The 24,958-nt window shown below is 38.0% G+C and overlaps 1 protein-coding gene across 1 annotated transcript; it reads right to left on the minus strand.

The window, feature by feature from the left end:
- Positions 1-2,678: 2,678 nt before the first annotated feature.
- Positions 2,679-3,878, minus strand: LOC110888311 (pollen-specific leucine-rich repeat extensin-like protein 3). The gene is made up of 2 exons (XM_022135842.1): positions 3,165-3,878; positions 2,679-3,101 (listed from the first exon to the last, which is right to left on the minus strand). The coding sequence occupies exons 1-2, from the start codon at positions 3,876-3,878 to the stop codon at positions 2,679-2,681; spliced, it is 1,137 nt and encodes a 378-aa protein (XP_021991534.1).
- Between the last annotated feature and the right edge of the window lie 21,080 nt (positions 3,879-24,958).

A 24,958-nucleotide genomic window follows, 5' to 3' on the forward strand; every position in this document is an offset into this window, starting at 1 on the left:
ATGAGCTTGGTATTGTGAGGGGTGGGGGTTTGGTCTTTAGAAAGCTGTGTTTGAGCCTTATACCATTCGGTTGTGACCCGAGCCTACTTCCTATAAAAATCTATCTTTTGAGATGACACGGTTTAGGAAATTTAGTATGTAGTGTTGATGTTCTTGTATATATTGTTGAGCTTTGATATCTTATCTTTGAAAAAAAAGAGAGAGAATATGAGAAAAACACAAAAAGAGGAATTGAGTTGTGATAGTAATTGAGAAGTTGTGTATATAGATGATGTTTGCGTTGTTTAGTAGTAGAAATAAAAACCGGGTCAAATCAATTAGCTCTTTCATATGTATCCCATCATTTTCCTACCTTTGCACCTAGCACCGTTACAACCCGTAAGTTCCTTTGATTCATAAGCATGCTAGATATTTGATAGGAGGAGACTTGATTCTTATACAAGCTTATTGTCATACAAACACACACACGCATTGAGTGGTTTAGCATTATATGCTAATATTTCTTGTCACCGAGAGTTTTTGTGAGGGGTGTGTCTTGTGGTATGATTAAAAGTTAGTAGAAGGACGGCATATTTTAGCTTGGTTTGCATGAGTGATCGCTTGAAGTTTGAAATAGTTTTTGAATGAGTTGCTTGGGACAAGCAACGGGTAAGTGTGGGGATTTGACGGGTGGTCCGTAGGACAACCCTTAAACGATCTAAATATATGCACATTCCATGCTCTACTCGGTTAATTGTGAGAATTTGGTAACTACGGTACGTTTTTATTTACAGGTGTTAAAGTGCTTAAAGGATGGATATTATGAAGCTTGGATGGATGTCGGAAGTTAGCGGAAACAAGATGTGAAGAAATTAAAGATGTGATGAAGAAATGAAGAAAAGACAAGACTCAGTGTCGTAGCCTACGGCCCTGGCTGTAGATTACGGCTCCCATCTTTTGCCAAGTCCTCCGCCGTAAGACAGAAGGAACACGCCGTAAGGGAATATTGATCGCCGTAAGCTATGGTGAGTGACATAGCTTATGGCGCTATGTTGACCGGCTGCACTATATTGACCGCCGTAAGCTACGACGGCTGCCGTAGCTTACGGCGCCGACTGTTCCAAATTGTAACATCCACATTTAATATCCCTTTCAAGATGTTTTATGGCCTCTTATCATGTGTTTTCGGTTACACTACACTTGGGAACGAATTTTGGTGCACTTTGGAGACTTTTGGAGCTTGAAGAACAATCTTTAATCTTGGTTTTTATGTTGGTGATTTCTATGAACATTGTATGATGAAGTTGATTCAAGCCATGAGTGGCTAAACACTTTGTGGTCATCTTTGGTGGAAGGTTTTGTGTAAGACTTTATGCTTGAATTCCGTATTTCTAGAATAACAACTTCATCTTTATGATTTATTTGTTATGGTGTGTGATTGATTGTTAGTAAATTGTTAATTCTTGTGTTAAACTAATTAGAAACCATACGTTCTTGGTGCCGTTGGCAATCGAGATATCATGGGTATAGTTAGGCTTGGGTAACGGTTGATTGATCATCAGGTAACAACCTCACGTTCTAGGAATCTGAGTACTTAGTTCCCTTTCATCACTGCAATTAATCACACATGAACTATGTCTATGTAGTTCTTTCTAGTGGAATGATAGCATAAATGTCAAAGCAAACCGGAAAACTGAAGATGATCATTTGTCTCTAATTTGCTTACAACCAATACTTTCATTTTTGCAATTACATTAGTAATTTTAGTTTTAAAACCAATTCAATCAAATCAACTCTTGAAATTTACTTTAAATGCATTTAGTTTAATCTTAGTTAATTTAGAGTAATATTTCAAATAACACATATTCCACAAACTCCATGTGTTCGATACCCACTTGCCACTAACTATTTAGTAGTAATTGGATTAAATTTGATTGTGACCACGACATCACGTCAATAATCCTTTATATTTATTAGACAGGGAATATAAATCACAATTGTCAATGTCATAAAAGACACTTTTATTTAGCATAAGGCTCGTCTCGAAGGACATTTAAATGGCACAAAAAAGCCTTGTCACAAGGACGATTAAAGTATAACCAATGATCTCCTGGATCGGTGATCTTTTAAGGGTCGAACATAGTCCATCGCCTTTTTAACAAGAAGTTTATAAAATAAAACTATCATTGTCATTATACATCTCAAATGGATGTTATGGTTTATACATCATATTGATGTTTATTAGCCATGATTCACATTGATCATATAAGCTATGATAGTGACTTGGAAAGATCCAAGTACATTTGGAAGCTTGTGTGGTCTCTCAAGCTGCACAGCCAGGAATGTTAACATGTTTTCAGATGTTAACAGGGAGTTATTTTCTTAAAAAGGTTGGACCATCATAGCCATTATTATTTTGGCTAGGTTATACCTTTAAGAATTTCTTTGGTAGATCAATTTAAATTGAAATGATATGGCACGATGATGTAATAAAATACATATTTAAAACCCAAAAAGAAATTCCATTAAACCATTAAATTATTACAAAGATGCCCTAAACGGGTCTTGAAATGAACATACTGCCCACGCAGGGGCTACAAAAACAGAAATAAGTCCTTACAGGGACTAGGTACAGAAAATAAAATGTCCTCACAGGGACTTGATTGAAAAATACAATACAAAATAAAGTAAACAACTTTTTACTTCTTTTTGCCTTTGATGAGGCTCGCAAGGCCCTTGAGAAAGCTGTTATGCTTCTTGTTTGTTTCATCTGCTTTTCGCTCAAACCTGTCCAACCTCTGCATAATTTCTTCAGTTTGCACCTGTTGGGGAGGAGGAGGTTGCTGGTAAGGTGGGTATTGATACCCTTGCACTGGATATCCAATTGGGTAAACTGGAGGGTAAGATGAAGGGTAAAGTGCATTATACTGTGATGCTGTAAGGTATAGATCTTGGGTTCCATAACCCGCAGAAGTTGGGTATTCAAAGAGGTTATACCCAGATGAACATGGGTAAGTCGGTATCGGGTTTTCAAAACCCACTGGCGGTGGCGGTGGTGCATAAGAAACCGGCGGATGATCGTCTTCCGGCACCGCATGCGAGGGTCCACCCAATTGTGGGTCCTCGGGGATAGGAGGTTATGAGCTTGAACCTTGAGGGGAACTGAACCGTGGTCCCCCTCGCACGGATATTCGTGCATTCCTCCTTCGCCTCGGCGGCTCGGGAGGTGGTTGAGGTGGTTGTTGAGGTGGTTCCTCAACGGGTAGAGGTGGTGGAGAAACTGCTTGAAGATGCGGCTCATCCAAAGGAGGTTGAGCAGGAGAGTTGTGATATGAAGGGGTAAATGCCCATTCATGTTGGTTCCACCTTTCGGCAAACGAGTCGGGCCCTTGGTACGGTGATCCTTGGTATGGAGAACTGCTAGAGAGGCTGATAGGGTGACCCGATGTTCCGATTTGCAGATCTGGATCAGGGTCTTCATCCATTTCCATCTCCTGAGAGAAGTGATCCTTGGGTCCTAGTGGATTGAAACCCAGAAAATCATTGACATAGTTATTAGGGTTGAACTGGGCTGGAGAATAAGTGGAATCAGAGTGATGGAAAGAATGGGAGTGCAAAGAATGGTAAGATTGGTGCGAATGGTGAGAATGGTGTGAATCTTGTGAGTGATGGGAATGCTGGGGCTCATCTGGTATAGGCGACCCAAATAATGGATGAAACGAGGGTGATGAACTCAACGAGACCGAGTGTCTCGCGGGTTCAAACAAATGACCCCAATGGTCACGCAAATCCGAGCTAGAAAATGTCGCAGACGGAGTGCGTCTGTGAGAGGGTCCCGCATGTCCTGATGGTCCTCCTCTCATTGGACCCTTTCCCTTGCCTCGTACACGTGGCGGCATTATCGATAAAACCTGTCAAAACAAGTAAATAAAACATAAACAACAAAAGGAAAGTTAAGAATAAATCATAGGTCATTAGCCTAGACTCGGAAGTCTAAGGAATGTGCTTATTGTGTCATTGAGATTACACAAAAGGTTAGTGTTTAATCCACTCAATGTTGGCTCCGATACCAACCTGTCACACCCCGATATTTCCACATATTACCAGTGGGCCCGGCGGGGAGTATCGTGATGTAGTTGAAATCATCATTGTCAATACACACAATATAATAGCACAGCGGAAGGCTTGGTGAATAAACTATTACAAACCATAATGTCTGAGTGTCCGAATGAAAGAATATACAGACTTGGTTGTAATAAGATCCACAGGCGGATCATAAATAAAATACAAGAAACGGAAATAACAGACTCCAGGTATCTAGGGATTTGCAAGATCCTTTTATATGACACCTAGTAGCTCCAGCCTATTTACGAGAGGTACCTGTCAATCAGTCTTTAGAAAATACGTCAGTTTACACTGGTAAATACAATTAACTGACACATTTGAAAACATTTATGAAAATTGATTTAAGTGCACAAGGCACAAATCATTTATAACTTGGGAAAATTATTTAAGATAATCTTGTATACAGATTTATATGTTTGTCATACAATTGGGGCCGGTTGGAAGCCGATCTTGATTAACCGACTCACCACTTATAGAAACCACAAAGGAGTTACCCCTAACACGTGGGTTTATATTTTAGCATTTGCATCTGTCAGGTGTATGCCTACACCCCGTGCATAGGTCGTGGCCATTTTCAAATGAAATGAGCCGAGGATATCCAGGACACGGTCGTATTAACCCCCAATGCTTATGTTATCAAACAAGACAGATTAAAACGGGTTATGTAATTTATTAATCACAATCCGATTAAATGATTCCCTACCCGACCAAGTGGTATTATTATAATACCATATCCCAAGCCTGTATAAGTGAAAATAAGTTAAAAGTATTTACCTGAGCTAGATATGAGAAGTAACTCAGCCGTATATTCCTAAAGCTTTATGATAATACCTTCTACTGGATGCTACTTAATCTGTATAGAAGGTTTAATAACCTATTAGGACACTAACGGGTCTTTATTTAAGTCAAGGACTTAGACCAGTTAGCTTGAAAGAAACTTTACGGTTCTAAACGCAAGATTAAGCGGAGACCGGAATAGAATGTGGTTTCGACCCGACAAGTTTGGATACTTGTATAATATGGGTAAACTAAACACATTCTGGAAATTGAGAATTTATTGATAAGGTTAAACCCGTTTCGGCTATTTTACGTAAACTAGTCACATAAACCGATCCGAACGCATAAATGCATAACGGGTAACCAAATTAATTATATACAGGTCTTAAATGTTATTATGCTTAAAATATGTTAATACATCAGTAGGATGTTAACATATATGCCAAAAAGTATTTAAAACCAATTTAAGTCCCGTAAGGGCATTTTGGTCATTTTAATGATTATAAAAGAGATTTTATAACAAACTGAGGTTCTGGTCTTTGGTAATCAGTAAAAATATTTATTTTATCTCATTACATCAGTAAGATACTACATATATGTGAGGTTTACTGTTTAAGGCCAAACTATGCCCCGAAAGGGCATTTTGGTTATTTCATATATGCTTTTAAGGACATTTTTGGAAATCTGAGTTCATGACTTATACCTACTGTAATAATATTGAAATTTGTTTTAAAATTCAGTAGGTAACAAGTCTTAGGAATTAAATATGGTTTTAAACCATACTATGCACCTAATTAGTGTAAAACTCGCTAATTGACGATAATCGAGATGTTTATGTAAATCTGAGATTTTGATTAGTTTTAAATGCTCAAAATAATTTATTTAATGTATGAAATCAGTAGGAAAAGGTTTGGCATTCAAATCATTTGTTAATCTCATTTTATGCATGAAAAGGGTATTATCGTCATTTACTGAATTACACAAGAACTCTATGATTTAAACAGATTATAATCTGACCAAAAATCTTAAAAATCCTTAAAATAGTATCTTAACAGTAGGTAATGAGTTTTGGTTCAAATCCGAGTTTAAACATGTCTTAGGCAAGATATCGCAATTTAATTAATAAAAAGCTTCTAATTACGATATCGAGCATAACTTCTGTTTGAGACCAAGAACTGATGTCAAATTTTCGGGACAAGCTTATATATCAGTAGCAAAGGTTTTTGTCCTCTCACATTTCTAAAAATCTCATTTATATGTCAAAAGGGCATTTATGGCATTTATAAGCATATTAACAAACAAGAGCATGTAATTCAAACTACTAAGGACCAAGCAATATAACTCTAGAGGGTTATACTACTGTATAATATGGTCCTAATGGAAGCTTAAAACATGGAAGAATTAAGCTTAAACGGGTCAAAACTGAAAGTCAAAGCAAAAGTCAAGTTTTTGCAAGTTTCGGTTATAAACTGACCTTAGACTGATAATTGTCGGGTTAGACCTTCTTAAACATGTTCTAATACTAATTACCAAGTTCTTAGAATGTTAAAATATAATTTATAACTTCTGTTTTATTAGTTTAAATCATTTTTAAAGTTTCTGTCCAGTTTGAATTTTTGACTAACCAGTTTGACCCGACAATTAACTAGTCAAACGAAATAATTAGGAGGTGCCCTTTTAAGGGTTAATCACCTACCTTAATATGATTCCATAACCACTTTCATTTCAATCAGTGGCTGGACCATTTGTGATTAAACCGAAAGTCAAAGTCTAATTACGATATATTTGACTTTTTGGTTTTTAAGCTAATAAAATGGACTAAGCAAGGGCTAAGACACTTACATAAGGTCCTAGCTATCTTTTCTACACTTCTTGATCCTCTTCTAAGGCCAGGAGACTCCAGATGATAGGGTTGTGGTTGTTGCAAGTGAATGAGCAAATGACCACATTAACTTAGGAGCCTTTAAATAGCAAAATGGCATGCAAGGAGATCAAAGCAGGAGTTCTGGATGCATCTAGGATCACCCCAGGTGTCCTATTGGTATTCTAAAACCAACAAATAGCTCCTGGAATCGAAAAATTGGCTCCAAAGTCGGTGTAACAGGATGCAACATGCAGCTGCCAGTTTTTTGGATGCTGGCAGCTGACACGCGGCCCGCGTATGGAATCACAAGGGGCTACGCGGCCCGTGTCAAGGTGTGGCACAAGTTAAACAACTTTTAACTGTTGACAGTTTCAGTCCCTGGACCTTTTAAAGCTTTATTTCTTTCATTTTTGGCATATAAGGCCCTTGTAGTTAGTTTGTAGAGGTTCAAGGGAGTATAACCTGTTGGGATTGAACCCTATCAGAGGAACAGATAATGTAAAGCCAAAACTGGATCAGCTCAGTGGATTCAGAATAAGCAGATGCTGATATACATATCTCTCCCCTTGAAAGTGATTACAAAAACTGATGACCTCCTATCTGCTGATCTTACTAACTGCTGACCAATAACTGCTGCTCAATTAAAGATCTGATGAAGACTCAAGTCCTGCTGATTCAATCTACTGCCTTGAGTCAAGCACTGCTGATCCGGATAAGTGCTGCTGGGTTCACAGCAGTAGAAGGTTGCAGCAGTAGTTCTAAAGTCTGTTTGTAATAGAATGTATTAGAAGTAGTTCAATAGAAGCAGTGTCTGTATAGATCAGAGGTTAGAGTTTGTTAGGAGGTTAGATGTCACTTTCATGGTGATGTCAGCTAAAGATGCTCAGTAGTTTGCAAGTGCTTATAAATAGTACAGTACTTTGTACTGTTCTATTAGCTCTTCACATCATTCGTCTTCTTTGCACGAACAAACTGCTGAGCTCTGGCTGAGGGGGAGTTTGCATTCATTCATCATCAATGTAATCGTAATTGAAATAAATTCAATCATTCGGTTCTTTGTGTAAAGATGTTTGATTAAAAGTATTACTCTCATTTGATTGTATACAAAGTTTGTGTTCATCTTAATTTCCGCTGCACACTCGTTCATCTCCATCTTATTTTACAAACAAAAATACAATCAAAAGGAAACTCCGATCCAACAATTGGTATCAGAGCTAGAACAGTCAAATTTGATTTAACAATCATTTTGACGTAAATAGTTCAGCTCAAAACATTGATACTGATCGTTTGTTCGTCGTTGAAAAACAGAGTAAGGATTAATCACCATTATAGTTGATTTCTCAGTACCTGTAAAACAACAAGAATGACGTCACAATCTCAGGACGATAAAAACAACATTGGCTCGCTCTTTAAACCACCTATGCTAAAAAGAAATGAGTACAACATCTGGCAGAGGAGGATGGGTCACATCCTCGCTCAACAAAGCACAGGTTGTTGGAAGTCTGTTATCTTTGGTCCTCATGTTCCTACAGTGCCAAGCGCTGAAGATGCTAAAAAACAAGTTCCTAAACCTGTTGAAAATTATACTGAAACGGATTATCAAAAATTTGAACTGGATGCTAAAGCATTTAGTATTGTTGCATCAGCGCTCCCCAACGAAATATATGCTGGACTGTTACATTGTAACAGTGCCAAAGAGTTGTGGGACGCACTTAAGGAACAGTTTGGAGGTACCGAAGAGGTCATAGAAAACAATAGGGAAATCCGGAACCAACAGTATGAAACATTTTGTCATGTTAAAGGTGAATCACTGACTCAACAATTTGAGCGTTTCAGTTGTCTCATCAGTGAACTGAGGCTTGTTAATGTCATGTTTACAAACTCGACTCAAAATAGCAGGTTCCTCAGATCACTGCCAGAAAAATGGGACACAATAGCTATTGTCACCAGAAGTGCACCTGAGTTCAAGGATCTGACCTTGACCCAACTCCATGGTCGACTCCTGACCTTTGAGAGGGAATTGAACCAGAAAAGGAAGTTACAAGAGTCAGGGAAAACCGTTGATGATTATTCATTCGGTAACACTGCTCTTCTGGGTCAAGAAGAATCTGGTGGTAGTGGTAAGGATCAGGGTTATAATCACTTCATTGACATAACTGCTGGTGCAAACTTTAACAACCCTGATCCTCACTCTACAGGTTATGCATTCACTGCAAATGAAAACCAGATGTCAGACAATTTAAGCTTTGAACTCAATGATTTACAGCATTTCAACCCCACTGACCTAGAGGAAATGGACATCCTGCACCAACTGGCCTTGCTAAGTGTTAGAACTAGCAAGTTTTATAAGAGAACTGGGAGAAAATTTCCAGGTCTACATGGGAACCTAAGGGTTGGGTTGGATAAATCGAAAATCAAGTGTTACAAGTGTAACAGGTTGGGACACTTTGCTAGGGAGTGTAGGAGTCAAACAACTGGTCCCATAGTCACTCACCCTAGTTCAAATCCTAGACTTCAAAATCAAAACACTGTGCACTATGCCCAATATGCCCCGGCAGCACATGTGAACACTGCTCATTATGCTGTTGCCCCTATGCCAGTGCATTATGTCCAAACAGCTGCTCCACAGATCCAATATGTTCAAACCCCTGCTCCCCAGGCACAAGTGCAATCTGCACCTCAAACTACTGCTCCAGTAGTTACACAACCTGAACAACAAAGTTTCTTTAGTCAAGAGTTTGTTGACTGGAGCAGTATGCCTGAAAATCTTAATGATGGAAATTTTGCACTATATGCTTCAAATGATTCTTCTCACAATGAATTTTGTTTGATGGCATTAGAGTCAATACAGGAGGGGGTTGAATCTGAGGAAGAACAGCTGAAGGTTGAAACAGTGGAAGAGGTGACTGAAGCAGTGGTTACTGCTGTGACTGATGAAGTACTGCTGGGAGAAAGTTCAGGTACCCTGATTGAACCAATGATAGATCTATGGTCTGAAGAAGACAAGAAAGATGAAAAGGCTGGTGAGGAAGAAGAAAGAGCTGATGAGGAAGAAAATCCTAAATGTGATTGTGCAATGATGGCTGCTGCCAAGGTATCACCTCAAGTTCTAGAAAAACTATGTTCTGACAATTGCATTATTGCTTTTGCTAACATCAAAGAGGTAAATGAAAACCTTAGGAACAAAATCTTAACTGATGAAGTCAAATTTGAAAGATCTTTAAAAGAACTTAAAAACAAGTTGACTGAAAAGGAAAAAGAGATTAGCAGTTTGAAAGAAGAGCAAAGCATAACCAAAACCCAACTCCAAACTATGGTAGAAAAATACCAAGTCTGCAAAAAGGAGTTAGAATCCACCCAGATCACTTGTGAAAGATGGGTGGAATCATGCAAAGGGTATGAGGTTATGCTTGAGAAACAGATAAAAAGCAATGTAAAATTTGGGGTTGGTTATAGAAAACATGATGATGAAAACACTGCTTTTGAAAAATCTGTTTCAACCACTGATGTAACTACTGAGTTCATCCCAACAAACAAGGATGGCCAAGAAGTGAAAATCACTGACAAACTTGGTAACAAAATCACACTTGACAGACCAATGGGTCCCTCTGCATTTGAGGAGATTGAAAATCATCAATTTAAACCAAGATGGTCTGATGAGTGTGATATCCTTGAAAATTTCAAGCCAATGGACTTTACATCAACTGATGGTGTTAAGGCTCCAAAAGCTAAAGTCATTCCTCTTAAGGATATTCCAGCAGTGGTCAAAACCTCTGCTACAAAGGAGTCTGAAAAGAGGAAGAAGAAAGAGAAAACTGATAACTTGTTTTGTGAATTCTGTGAGAAGAGGAACCATCTAACAAAAGATTGTTTCCATCTAAAAGCTTATGACTTAACCAAAACAAGTGTCACTACTTCAGCTGAAAGTTGCAGTGTTTGTGGTAAAACAAACCATAAAACTCAGGCATGTGTGTACCTCAAAAACTTCAATGAAAAGAAGAATGAGTACATGGCTAAAACATCCTTGAGTTCATCAGCACCTTCACCATCTGTCAAGTTCACAAAGAAACAACCACTGTTTGTGCCAGTTCAAACAGCTGTCACAAAACAGCTGAACCAAACATCTGTCAAAAGAGATGTTCAGGTTACTGATGCACCTCCTGCCAATCAATTCAGAAAAGGCAAGGAAAAACAGTCTTACCAAAGGATTCCACACGTTTATGAGGTCTACAAAAAGCCCTCTAAACCCAGAGTGAATAGGCATCCTTTCGGTTACCAGCAGTTGATTGGGCAAGACCCCCAACAATGGTTAGCAAGAAACAGTACTAAAACTGTCCAAACCCCTGACTTAACCACTGCCCATCACACTGCATCCATACCAGACACTGTTGAGACCCCATCCAAAGCCCTGTTGGCTTTGGAGTCCTTAATGAACTAATCCTTTTACTTCATGTGCAGGGAGCTTCTGCATGCTTTGATAGTCTATGGTATGTAGATAGTGGAGGCTCCAGGCACATGACAGGATGTAAAGCCCTCCTCAAAGACTTTAAAATCCATGGTGGGGGTGATATATCCTTTGGAAATAATAGTAAAGGGAAAGTTCTGGGGTCTGGCACAGTGCAATCTGGCAATGTAAAATTTGAAAATGTCAATCTAATAGACAATCTAAAATTCAACCTTCTGAGTGTGTCTCAAATGAGTGACAAAGGGTTTGGGTCATTCTTCACAAAAGATTGTTGTAGGATTGTTGGACCAGAAATGGTCAAAAAGATTGAAGCAATAATTAAAAATGGTCAAACAAAACTTGTTGCTCAAAGAAGTGGCAATGTTTATGTTGTTGACATGTCTAAAGAGTGTCCCAGAGCTGATGCCTGTCTGTTCTCAGCTGCCTCTAACAAAGAGACAGAACTTTGGCACAAAAGACTGGGACACACAAATCTTAAGACAATAACAGAAATTTCAAAAAATGTTTTGGTGAGAGGCCTTCCACAAAAATTGTTTTCATGTCCTGAACATTGCATTTCCTGTTTAAAAGGAAAACAGCATAAAAGTTCCTACAAGTCCATTGAGGAGTCCAAAACAACCCAGTGCTTGCAAATGTTGCACATGGATTTGTTTGGCCCAGTTCAAGTCATGAGCCTCAAAAAGAAAAGATATTGTTTAGTATGACTTTTCTAGGTTTACATGGACTTTCTTTTTGCACTCTAAAGATGAAACTGCAGGCATTTTGCAAGACTTTGTGACACAGGTTGAAAAGCAATTTGATCTTCCAGTGAAAAGCTTTAGGAGTGACAATGGCACAGAATTTAAAAATAGGGAGTTGGATGCCTTCTGTGTGAAGAAAGGGATTGTAAGGCAGTACAACATCCCTAGAACACCAGAGCAAAATGGGGTTGTTGAAAGAAAGAACAGAACTTTGATTGAGGCTGCCAGAACCATGCTTGCAGATTCAGGTTTGCCATTAACTTTCTGGGCAGAGGCAGTAAACACTGCTTGCTATGTTCAGAACAGAGTTTTAATAAACCCCAGGCACAAAAAGACTGCCTATGAAATTCTGTACAAAATCAAACCACTGATCTCATACTTCAAGGTATTTGGCTGCCCATGCTTTATTTTGAACTTAAAAGATTCTATTTCAAAATTTGCAGCCAAAATTGATTGTGGTTATTTTCTGGGATACTCAACCACTGCCAAGGCCTATAAAGTGTTCAATGCACGGACCAAGGTAGTGGAGGAGACTTTGGATGTAAAGTTCAATGAACTTTCATCAATGAAAATCCCAGCAAATCCTGCTGAACTGTATGATCTTGAAAAATTCACTTTTGAAAATACTGCTGTCAAGACTAACAGTGCAGGTCCATCAGAGGATACAACACCAGACTATGGGTATGAAGTCATCATCCCTCAAAGGTCTGCCACAAAAGGGAAAGCATCAGTTGTTCAAAACAACTGTCAAAGCTCAACCACTGCTACCTCAACAGTTGTTGATCAAAGTAGCCCATCTACCACTGCTTCCACATCCTCAACTACTGCTGACAAAAGTCCTCAAACAGTGGATAAAAGTCAGCAGTGGTCCACTTCATTACCACCCATTCCACCACCTTTTGAAGCCACTGCTGGGTCATCAAAGTCACCAGCAGTGGTTAGCTCAGATGATACACATTTGCAGCCTTCACCAACAAATTCCATCATACCATACCAAGGAGATTTAATCTTCTTGAGATCTTATCCACCTGATCAAATCATTGGCAACATCAATGAAGGGGTGCTCACAAGAAGCCAAACCCAAAACATTTGTCTTTTTGCTGGTTTTCTATCACTCAATCAGCCAGTCAAGTACCAAGAGGCACTAAAAGACAACAGCTGGGTAGAAGCCATGCAAGAGGAGCTCCAACAGTTTAAGAGACAACAAGTATGGGAGCTTGTACCACTGCCAAAAGAGGTCAGTCCCATTGGCACAAAGTGGGTCTTCAAGAACAAAACAGATGAAAGGGGCATTGTTGTCAAGAACAAAGCCAGGCTTGTGGTTCAAGGTTACAGACAGGAAGAGGGGATTGATTATGATGAAACATTCACCCCTGTTGCAAGATTGGAAGCTATCAGACTGTTTCTGGCCTTTGCTGTCAACCACAACATGAAGGTGTTTCAGATGGATATCAAAAGTGCTTTCCTCTATGGTACATTGCAAGAAGAGGTATATGTATGTCAACCTCCTGGCTTTGAGGATCCATTTTATCCTGATCATGTCTACAGGCTAAACAAAGCCTTGTATGGCCTGAAACAAGCACCTAGAGCCTGGTATGAAACTCTTTCCAACTTTCTTCTCTCAAATGGTTTCAAAAGAGGTACCATTGATAAAACACTGTTTCTTAAATGGAGAGGGAAAGATTTAATGATCGTCCAAATTTATGTGGATGACATTATTTTTGGAAGCACATGTACCAAAATGTGTGAAGAGTTTAGAGAACTCATGACAGCTGAGTTTGAAATGAGTGCAATGGGTGAGCTGCAATGCTTTCTTGATCTCCAAGTACAGCAAATGCAAAATGGAACTTTCATTCATCAAAGCAAATATGCTAAAGAACTTTTAACCAAATTTGATATGAATGATTGTAAACCATGCAGCACACCCATGGCCACAAATAAGCTGGTCATGTCTGATGAAAAGGATGAGCTGATTGACCAAACACTTTATATGAGCATGATTGGGTCTTTATTGTACCTAACTGCATCCAGACCAGACATCATGTTTGCAACATGTGTCTGTGCAAGAAGTCAATCAGCTCCCAGAAAATCTAATCTCATTGCTGTAAAAAGGATTCTCAGATACATAAAAGGTGCTCCCACACTTGGTATCTGGTATCCAGCTAATAGGAATATCAAGCTTTCAGGTTTTTCAGACAGTGACTTTGCTGGTTGTCACACAACAAGGAAGTCCACTTCAGGAGGGTGCCAGTTTCTAGGTGATTGCTTAGTTTCTTGGCAAAGCAAAAAGCAAGCAGCAGTTTCAACATCCACTGCTGAGGCTGAATACATTGCTGCTGCAAGCTGTACAGCCCAACTCCTGTGGCTTCAAAATCAGTTACTGGATTTTGGTATCACTGCCTTAAAGACACCACTTATGTTGGATAGCCAGGCAGCAGAAAATATCATCAAAAATCCAGTTTCCCATTCTACCACCAAACACATCGACATCAGACATCACTTTGTGAGGGATTGCTATGAAAAAGGTTTGATTTCTCTGCATCATGTCCCAACTAAAGACCAGCTGCCAGATGTGCTCACAAAAGCACTTGATACAGCCACTTTTCAAAGTCTGGTCTCTAGGATTGGGATGCTAAACATGGAATAACAAGCAACATCTTGTTTTTCTATGAATAAAAGCAACAAAATGTCTTCAGAAAATCAAAAATCCATCCTTAAAAATAGCTTAAAAATGAAAATTTCATTAAAATCCTTAAAAGTCTGCCATAACCACTGATTGTTCAAAAGTCTGCTCTACTTCAAAAAAGTCTGCCCATTGCTGAAAGGCAACCTATGTTCTCTCATTCCTTGATAACCACTGTTGTTCAAAAGCAGTGTCTTATCCACTGATATGCTATCCACTGATAGTAAAAAATCATCCACTGCTCCCTTTCCACTGCTTTCATCCGTTGCTTTCACCAAAAGTACTGTCCTTCATTTTCACCAGTGGTTGTCACGTGGGCAGTACATAGTGTCAGACTTTTTGTAACGGCTGCCACGTCAGCATTCACTATCTCTCTTATAAAACTCCCCACTCACCATCCAAACAGGGTTTTACTGTCGAATTGAATTCATAAAAATTCTCTTCTCAAAGCAGTTTTTCTTTCCATCTCTCACAAAATTTCTTCGATCAATCGTTTCAAAAATGACAAAATCGAAGTCATCTGCAAAACCCTCATCAAAATCATCGGAAACAGCCTCTCAAAAGGCAACTACCACTGAACTTCCATTCAAAAAATCTCACAATCTTCTGGGTCTTCTCACAAAACCAGGAACCACAGATGTTTTTGATTCCATTATCACCATCATGGCAAAATCAAAGTACAAAACTTTGCTCACCGCCGACGCACCCATCTACTTGGCAACCCAAAGGGAGTTTTGGAAGAATGCAACCCTTGAAAAACAAGGAGACATTGTCACTGCAATCAAATCTTCCATAAAGGGTAAAGCTATCCACATTACACCACAATCCATCTCCGAAGTCTTTCAACTCGATGACCAGGCAGGTAAAACTTCCTTCACCAAAAACGAGTTGCACATTGACTTCATTGAAAGAGGGTATGAAGCCACAATGATGACGAAATTAACTTTAGAAAAAGGTTATTTTCCTCCTGCACCAAGATTTTTATTTCATACCCTCCTAGTATGTGTTTCAAACAAAACCACTTCTTTCAATGAGATCCCTATAAAGATTCAAAATCTGGGATATGCGATTCTTCAAGAAGAAAATTATAACTATTCTCGGGAAATCTTTAAAGATTTTGTTAATAATGTTGAAAGCAAATCATTTTTACTGTTTCCAAGGTTTTTAAGCTATTATTTTCAAAAGAAATTCAGTAAGGATGATTTGCCTCTAATAAACCAAGGTGAAATAACTGCAATAAACTGTCTAACATCTGAAACATTTTCACGTATGTTAGCACCTTGCAAAACACAAGCAGGGGTACCTGAGCAGACTTTAGCAGCTACCACTGCTCCTCAGGTATCTGCTGCTGAGCCTACTGCTCTAGGTGATCAAAGCAGCAGAACAACTGTTTTGAAACCCACACCTACCAAACCAAAAAGGCCATCCAAAAAGAAAAATCAAAAACCCTCCAAACCAATCAAAAAGGCAACTCTGGCAGATGAGATACCAGGGTTAATGCCTGTGACAACACAAATGTCACTAGAAACCACTGCTGCTTCTTCCTCACAGCAGTTGGTACAAATATCTCAACCCATAACCATAACTCCTCCTGCTTCTTCACAAAAAGGACAGGTTGTACACAAAGGGCCACCACATCATGATGCTCTGGATACACTTGTCTCCATCATCCACAGCTCAATGCCCGGAGCAACCCCGCCTTCTAAACCCACCATCACATCCTCAATTCCACCAAAAACACAACTACTGTTGGATGCAATTGACTTGAACCAGGCACTATACAGTCCTTCTCAATCACCTGTCAATGAGAATATACCTCAACAAATGACTAAGCCTGATGTATCATCCATTGCTAACCCACCAACAACGCCTGAGGAGTTACACCCATTGAGTTACAAGTAACTCTTTGTGGTAATCCAAGTGAAGCAGCCACTACAACTGTTGAACCTACAGGTTTACAGTTGGGCAGTGGTTTCATTAATAAGACTTCCTTGGAGGCAATTCCTTACATAGCACCTCTGCCAACCACCAGTGGATTTATATATCCAACTGGCATCATCAAAAGGTTGTCAAGTGTTGAAGAAAGAAGACCCCAGTACCAAGAAAAAGGGGCATCAGTGGTTAGTGTTTGGAATAAATTCCCTACATCTGCCACTGATAAAACCACTGTTAGTGGGAAATCAGATGATCCCATTAAATTGGGTGATGATTTAAAGTACTAGAAATTGACGGATCGTGTTGAAAAACTTGATAACTCTGTTGCAGAGCTGAAAGATATGCTCCAACAGTTGCTACAAGTACAAAAGGTACAATCAACTGCTGTTCCACCTCAAGCACCTGCTCTACAACAAGCACCTGCTACAAATGAGCTCTGGAATCTCTTTCAACCTTATCTCCATCATCAGGCACAATTAGCAGATCAGCAACATGAAAAACATGTTCAACAGCTGAGAAATGCTCTGGAGTCTAGGTTCAAAGACACTCAGGCTGATCTAAAGGCTCTCAAAACTCAGATCCTGCACTCCACTGGCACTGCTCCTCCACCAGTATTTTTCATTGATCACCTCCCTGAAGATAATGCCAAAAAGGGGGAGAAAATTCAAGAATGGAGAAGAAAGGGAATAACTGATGGTCTTTACCTTGCACCAGAAAATTCAAATATGACCAAGCAAATCCCTTTGCTAGATGGGAGTAAGAAAATTGATGTGACTACAAATGCACTTGCAGAAGCACTTGCATGTGTAAAAAGGGATAGAGAGGCCAAAAAGAAAGCCAAGGTGGATTATCCGGATCAGGGTACTTCAGGGTCAAAAGATGATGAAAATCTCTTTGATGAAAAGAAGAAGCCTACTAGAAAAGTAAGGCTACCCAAATCCATTCCGGTCAGACGTTCAAAGTCTGCTCAAAAACCACCAACCAAAACAGCTGTTGTAACTTCTGTTGTATCCACTACTGTTGGTACCTCAGTAGTTTCAACATCTACTCCCACTTCAACACACACCACCTCAACACACACAACATCCACTGCTTTACCACCATCACCACCAAAATCACAATCACCTCCTGTCAAAAGGCAGAAGACAGCAAATGTTAAAACATCTGTTGTAAAGACAACAGTGGTTGGAACACCAGTTGTTTCAACAGCTGTTAGTCTATCACAAACCACTGCCACTACAACCATCTTTCCATCCAAAACATCATCAGTCCCTCCTCAAATAAAAAGGAGGAGGCTAACTCCTAAAGATGATGTCACTTCACCACCCCAAACATCTTCAAAACCTTTAGCTCTTGTCAATATACCAAAACCAGTTCCACTTTCTTCTGTTCCAATGCACAAACCTTTACCTCCTGCAGGTGTTCAATTTCCTCTTGAACTAGAAGCTATCAAAGAAGAGATAAAATCCTTCTATACTGAGGATGACCCTGCCAAAAGGAGTTTGCCCTCAATCAAAGGATATCCATGGCCCAAAAACATTGATGAATATTTGAAAATAAAGGCCAAACAAGCAGAGGATATCTCACAAAGAAACTCACAAGGGAAATCTGACAAAGAAGTTTCAAGATACTACCAATATTTGCTTACACAAGTCAATTCCCTGGAACGTTTTGCAAAGAATGTTAGTCAACAAATTTCTGAAAGAGCAGCTGAAACTCTGAAGAAAGACTACATTGAAAGCATCATGTTTTACAAGAAATACAAAGGAGAGAGACACATGTACAAAGAGTGGACTGTTCCTGAGCTTGAAGCTGAAGCAGAAAGAATACAAGATATGATAAAAAGGAAAGTCACTCACACTCCTCCTGATTGGGCAAAATTCAAAAGAAATATACCTAACAAGCAGCTGGAACTGAAGAGAATGAAAGAAGAACTGGTTGCTGCTGATTTTGGTACCAAAAGACAAGTAGCTAGATGGAAGGAAGATATAGTCAGGTCAACCTACAAAAGGTTGGAGGAATTAAGGAAGAAAGATCCTAAAATCCCTCAGAAACCTGACTACCCTGAAGCAGCGGTTTCAAAAGGACCATCAAAGCTGCAAATCAGGAGATCCACTGCTCCAGCTGGTACTTCCTCTTACAAAAGGAGGAGACAAAGCCAGTTAGGAGTTGAGACAGTTCAAGATATTCTTTCGGGCAATATAGTTTTAAAAGAAGGCGTGTTAAGAACGTTAAAAGAAGAACTTGAACAAGAAAATTCTGCTACCACTGCTCAGCCAGTGATGAATCGGCCAGCCTCTCCAAATACTTCTGCAAATAAGCATCTCCCAAGAAACCCACCAGGCTCAAAAATACAAAAGTGGGCAACTGACAAACAGACCCGCGTATTGACTTTGCTCAGGTCTGGTGGAGAAGTGAAGATAATATCAAGGGAACAAGCTCTTGGCCTGAGTCTTGAAGATTTGCAGGATCTCCTTGATCTTCCACTTAGCAGGGATGATGAAGATACAGATGCCCTTAACTTTGAATTGCAATTTAAAGGCCAGATAAGGGAGCTGTTGATGAGGCAATAAAATATCCACAATAATGAAGAGTTTTGGCATTATCTGTTCCAGGGGGAGATTGTTGGGATTGAACCCTATCAGAGGAACAGATAATGTAAAGCCAAAACTGGATCAGCTCAGTGGATTCAGAATAAGCAGATGCTGATATACATATCTCTCCCCTTGAAAGTGATTACAACAACTGATGACCTCCTATCTGCTGATCTTACTAACTGCTGACCAATAACTGCTGCTCAATTAAAGATCAGATGAAGACTCAAGTCCTGCTGATTCAATCTACTGCCTTGAGTCAAGCACTGCTGATCCGGATAAGTGCTGCTGGGTTCACAGCAGTAGAAGGTTGCAGCAGTAGTTCTAAAGTCTGTTTGTAATAGAATGTATTAGCAGTAGTTCAATAGAAGCAGTGTCTGTATAGATCAGAGGTTAGAGTTTGTTAGGAGGTTAGATGTCACTTTCATGGTGATGTCAGCTAAAGATGCTCAGTAGTTTGCAAGTGCTTATAAATAGTACAGTACTTTGTACTGTTCTATTAGCTCTTCACATCATTCGTCTTCTTTGCACGAACAAACTGCTGAGCTCTGGCTGAGGGGGAGTTTGCATTCATTCATCATCATTGTAATCGTAATTGAAATAAATTCAATCATTCGGTTCTTTGTGTAAAGATGTTTGATTAAAAGTATTACTCTCATTTGATTGTATACAAAGTTTGTGTTCATCTTAATTTCCGCTGCACACTCGTTCATCTCCATCTTATTTTACAAACAAAAATACAATCAAAAGGAAACTCAGATCCAACATAACCAAACTCTGTTAGGCCCAGTTTCATTAATTGATCACCGAAAACATAAGTTTCGCCTTGTTGACACTTTAAACCCTAATTCTTGGGAATTTGCATAAACAACGTATAACGATCTCGAAACCTCATGAAATTTATATCACTTATCCTTGAGAGCATATTTGAATATTTCGAAGCCTCGGGTTTGTTAAAAGGTTACTCAGAGGTAAGAATTAACATGTTGACACGTTTAACCCTTGTAGTTTATAATCCTACGATTATTTTAAATAAACGTCTTCTTATATCTAATTAATCACTCATTTAAGAATATATTCTCCGTGTCTGGTCATTCAGCGACACAAGTTTGGCATGTTGACACTTTTAGTCCCTTCGCATACATAATTTCATCATTTGTCAACTTTAGTCCTTCAAACTCGAACTTTCACATATTTAAAGTTTAGGACACGTGTCTTTATATAATTGGACACGTTTTTACGTGATGTTACAGTGGCTCCTGGGGAGCTCTCCTGATCGAACAGAACACAGACTCTAGTGTGTGTTTTGTTTTAAATTTCATTTTATATTTAAACTTTCAAGTTTATCTACTTTGGCCCCTCTTGTTTGGTTAGTTTATTAAGTAGGCCACAACCCACTTAATTTCTAACAATTTTCCACTCATTAACTAGGTTAAACATTCCTAGTTAAATTTGTGGGTTCGGGGAATTCATGACTAAGTTTATTTTAAGTCCTGTTAACTCGGGCTTCTATAAACTTTATTTTCACAAAAGCTTTCTTTTCCCTTTTTATTAAATATTAGGTTTAATTATATAAATTCTAACATTTTCTGGGTTAATTTTTCCACTAACGGTACTTTACCCGTCTTTTATTATTAACGTGGTTTGATTACCAAACCCGTTTTGGGGTGTTACAAATCTATCCCCCTTAAAGAGGTTTCGTCCTCGAAACCTTTATTACATAGTTCATTGAGTTTTAAACTCAATTCATTTGACCTGAGTAATCTTTTAAGAATTACTCATACTTTAACCAATTGTTAGTATTACCAGAAAAGTATGGTAATATCTTTTCGGTTACAAAGCAAGCATATACGTATCTCGTACGACATAATTCAACTTAAATAACGTAGTCTCATTATTTCAACCAATTTAGTTAATTTAGCGAAATCCATCGCTGTTAGACTATTGAATTCATCATGAATTCGTTAATTTAACCCGTTTAGACATTTTAGTGAAATCTTTCACTTTTGACAAACAAACTCTTTTGTGTTTGAACTTTTAACCTTATGATCCCTTAACATAGGTGACCAATATTTTTCGTTAGTGAGGCCTCGTGGGCCGTCACTTTTATATCTTGTATCTATATACCTTTGTTGTTTATTTGATACAGTCGCCAATTGGCCACTTGATCATGTAAATTAATTGATTTTTTTTATTCCACGCTATTTTTTATAATAAATAGCGTATTAACCAAATTCTTAATTTGAATTTTGACTTTAACCGGTCTCACTAACTAGACTTATTAGTCTAGTTACTATATACCCATCACTCGGGCTATAATGTGATTATACTTCACATTGCTTTTCTTGACCGTGATCGTGTCACGTCAGGTTTAGGTTTATTCAACCTTTCATAATCGGAAAGATTTCTTTTCGAATTTATCATCTTGCACTTATCAGTGTCAAGACCTGTATCTTTAATATTTACTATTTAAATTCCTATCAGAATTCATGTTTATAAAAACGTTATTTCTTATTTAAACTGAAGTTTTAGTTTAATGTTTTCTCTTTAACTTATGTCAATTACTCATATTAAGAAATTGACAGCTAAGAATTTATTCTTTTTCATTCTTATTTTACGCCGGGATTCTCAACTGGTTCCCCTGCTTTGTCTACATGTAGGTTCTTTCACTTAGCCTCGTGGGCTATTTCTTAAGGCTTTTACCTCGTTAAGGCAAGGCCCTTATAGTTTCATTTCTTTGTATTTATGACTCGAGGGTCATTTTGGTCCCGTAGACCTTTACACTGTTTATAACCCGAAGATTATGATGATCCTATAGATCATTCTTTTTATGTTTAGAAATCATTTGTTTTCAAATTTAAGATCCGTTAACCTTAACTGTAATTCGTGACTATAATCGTTTTATTTCGGATCATTCTCCCGACTTTATGACTTCTCACGTCATTTATGTGTCGGTTTGTCTTATGCTTACCGTTATCCGGTTTAAATATATTAGTATTTGATTATGTCCCATTACCGGGCTCATTATTCTTTTGCATTTAACGCTACCGTTATCCGGCTTGCACTTACTTATGCCATCCGACATTATATTGTATTCAACCCGTTTGACTTGTTAATGTGAAATCCATCACTTATAAAAAATAAAAAAATATTCTTTATTCAACCCGTTCAACCTCAAAATAGTTGAATATATTTATTCAAAATTTCTATTTGCGAAATTTTATAGTCTTTTAGTCATAACTCATAATCCGAGTCCTTTGAATTTCAATCCGTGTTCCCGTCTCTCGGTTACGCATGTGTTTAATTTCCTACCCATCAACCAGGTGATTTACCGAAGTCATTGTTAATGCAAACCTTTAGGTATGCATTAAGACTTCGTTTTGACTTGTTTGGTTATCTTAGCGAAATCCATCGTTTTATTTAACGAAACCTTTATTCTTTATGTGACCATACTTGATGGTCTTATAAATTCTGAATGATGATTATCATCATCATCCTTTCTTTACTACAACCAAAGTCAATGACTTCGATCGTCTTTTTGTATGGGCAATACCTTCGTTTTTATGACCTCGCAGGTCATTTATAATTTGGTTTTACATGCCCTTCTTGTCAACCATGGTTCTTTCGTTCATAATGACCTATTTCAAGAATTCCCTTGGGTCATTTATTACTATGCGCGCCATACATTGTTTTTATTGTTCCCTCGATAACCATTTATACGAGTATGCCCATAAAATTCTTGACCCCAAGGTTCTTTTAACTTTTTTATTCTTCTCGACCTTACCACATCGGATATAACTGTGCTCATTATAAGAAGCTCATGGTATCATGTGTTCACTACTTACTTGGCCAGAGTAAGCGATCAACACATGGTACACATAACCTTATTATAATTACCACATCACGTCCCATGTAAGTAATCTCTCGATTTATTTCAATTGGTAAAACTTTATTTAATTGTCAATTAACAATTACCAGTTTTACCCGTTTTATCTTTGAACATATACAATGTTCCTTTTTATAACCATTTATACAATCACATTCGTTGATGTGATCATTAGTTTTTTTTTTTTTACTTTTTTTTCAATTAGATCTTTATTGAGAATACTTACTTGGATGATTACTTTCATCCAAGTTTGTGTTTAAACTAAATTCAGTTATTGTCTTATTATTCACAACTGTGAATAATACATGTCTCTACTGAATTTCTCTTGGAAACGTCATCCTGGATAGGTAACCTATCCAGGTTTTCCAAGTTTTATATTCTATATGCAACTGTCATTCACTATGTGTTTGTTGCATATTTCGGTTTGCATTATAAGTTTAAGACGTGTATCTTGTAGATACTTGCCCTAATAAACTTTCCTTGTTGTTCGATCTCTCATTCAAGATCGTTTCTTGATTCAAGTCTTTGACGTGTATGACCTACTTGTCATACTTCAGACTATTTCTTTAGACTCTCGTCATCTTCGGATACGAGGGTCCTTTAACTAAAAAGTATACAAAGATTAGTAACGTTTGACATAATTAAGCGCCCTATTATAATACAAGGCTTTCTACAACACGTGTTAACACACGTAATTCATTTAACTATATAGGTCTTTCATCGCTTTATTTGGGAAAACGTGTTTTACACGATAACCCTATGTGTTGCTTTCAACACTTTACATGCTAGACCGTTAATGTATTGAATAACTTACCGGATTTTGCGGTCAAGTCTCGAACCGAACACTTTACTCCTTAACCTGGAGCTCTGATTACCAACTTATAAGACCCTTAGTACATTTTATATATTTATCATATAAATTTCGAGTATAATAGTGTATTTAAGATTAAACACACACTTAAAAATGTGAGTTTGTTCAAACATTTTACTAAATAAAACATTTCAACATTTTGTAATTTCATTCGCCGTTTAAAACGTGACGACGAAACTATTCGCGGAAGCTTGATTCTTGAGCGTGTTCGTGTCACACCCCGACCACGTGGAACAACCAAACGTGGCGGAAACGTCGGGGAGTGTTGTAACAGAATTATTTGTTTCACAACCATGGCATACAAAAGTATATATTATTTATCAACAAGAGTGTTACATTGTCTCAAAAACATGAAATAAAGAGTTCAGAACATAATTAAACTAAGTCTATCTTCATTTTATGTCTCTAAGGCACAGGTCCGCCCTAGTGTCATGATCATCGTCCTACGCAAAAGCTCCTGAAAACACATGTGAAAATAGGTACTTCAGCATAAAAATGCCTGTGAGATACATCGGTTTTGCGAAAATAGGATTCATGACTTAAGATTTTGAAATGTTTAATAACAGTCAGTCATGAACCTTGTAAATTGTTTTGTTTTGTAAATCATTGGAAAAGCGATAAGATCAGATGATATGTATACGTAAAAGAATAATACATGGTTAAATAAATAACCAAGTAAAATGAGTTGGGTAAAAGAAGTTGTTTGTAAAGCAATGTCTTGTGGAAGATATGTTATTTGTATAAAATGTTATTTGTCTAAATTGAAATGATTCAAATAACGCTACGATATGTAATACCATACAAACACTTATATATAGGAAGTACCAGCTGCGTATCCACCATGCTTGTATCATATTACACGTCTCGTTACTTAAATCATTTAAACAAACCACCAATGTATAAAATACATGTTTAAACTAATTGTCAAAAAGTCCTCGTATAAGCCAAGTCAAATGTTAACAAGTCCAAATGTAGTCAAGTAATGTGCAACTAATGATATGTATTGTAAATAAAGTATTGTCACATAACCAAATGTGGA

This window comes from Helianthus annuus, chromosome 11 (assembly GCF_002127325.2).
Source record: "Helianthus annuus cultivar XRQ/B chromosome 11, HanXRQr2.0-SUNRISE, whole genome shotgun sequence".
Classification (NCBI taxonomy): Eukaryota; Viridiplantae; Streptophyta; class Magnoliopsida; order Asterales; family Asteraceae; genus Helianthus; species Helianthus annuus.

Coding starts and splice junctions, on each gene's coding strand:
- LOC110888311 (XM_022135842.1), bottom strand. CDS start 3,878: ATGCCGCCACGTGTACGAGGCAAGGGAAAGGGTCCAATGAGAGGAGGA. Junction 3,102..3,164: donor GGAGGAATGCACGAATATCC/GTGCGAGGGGGA, acceptor CCTATCCCCGAG/GACCCACAATTGGGTGGACC.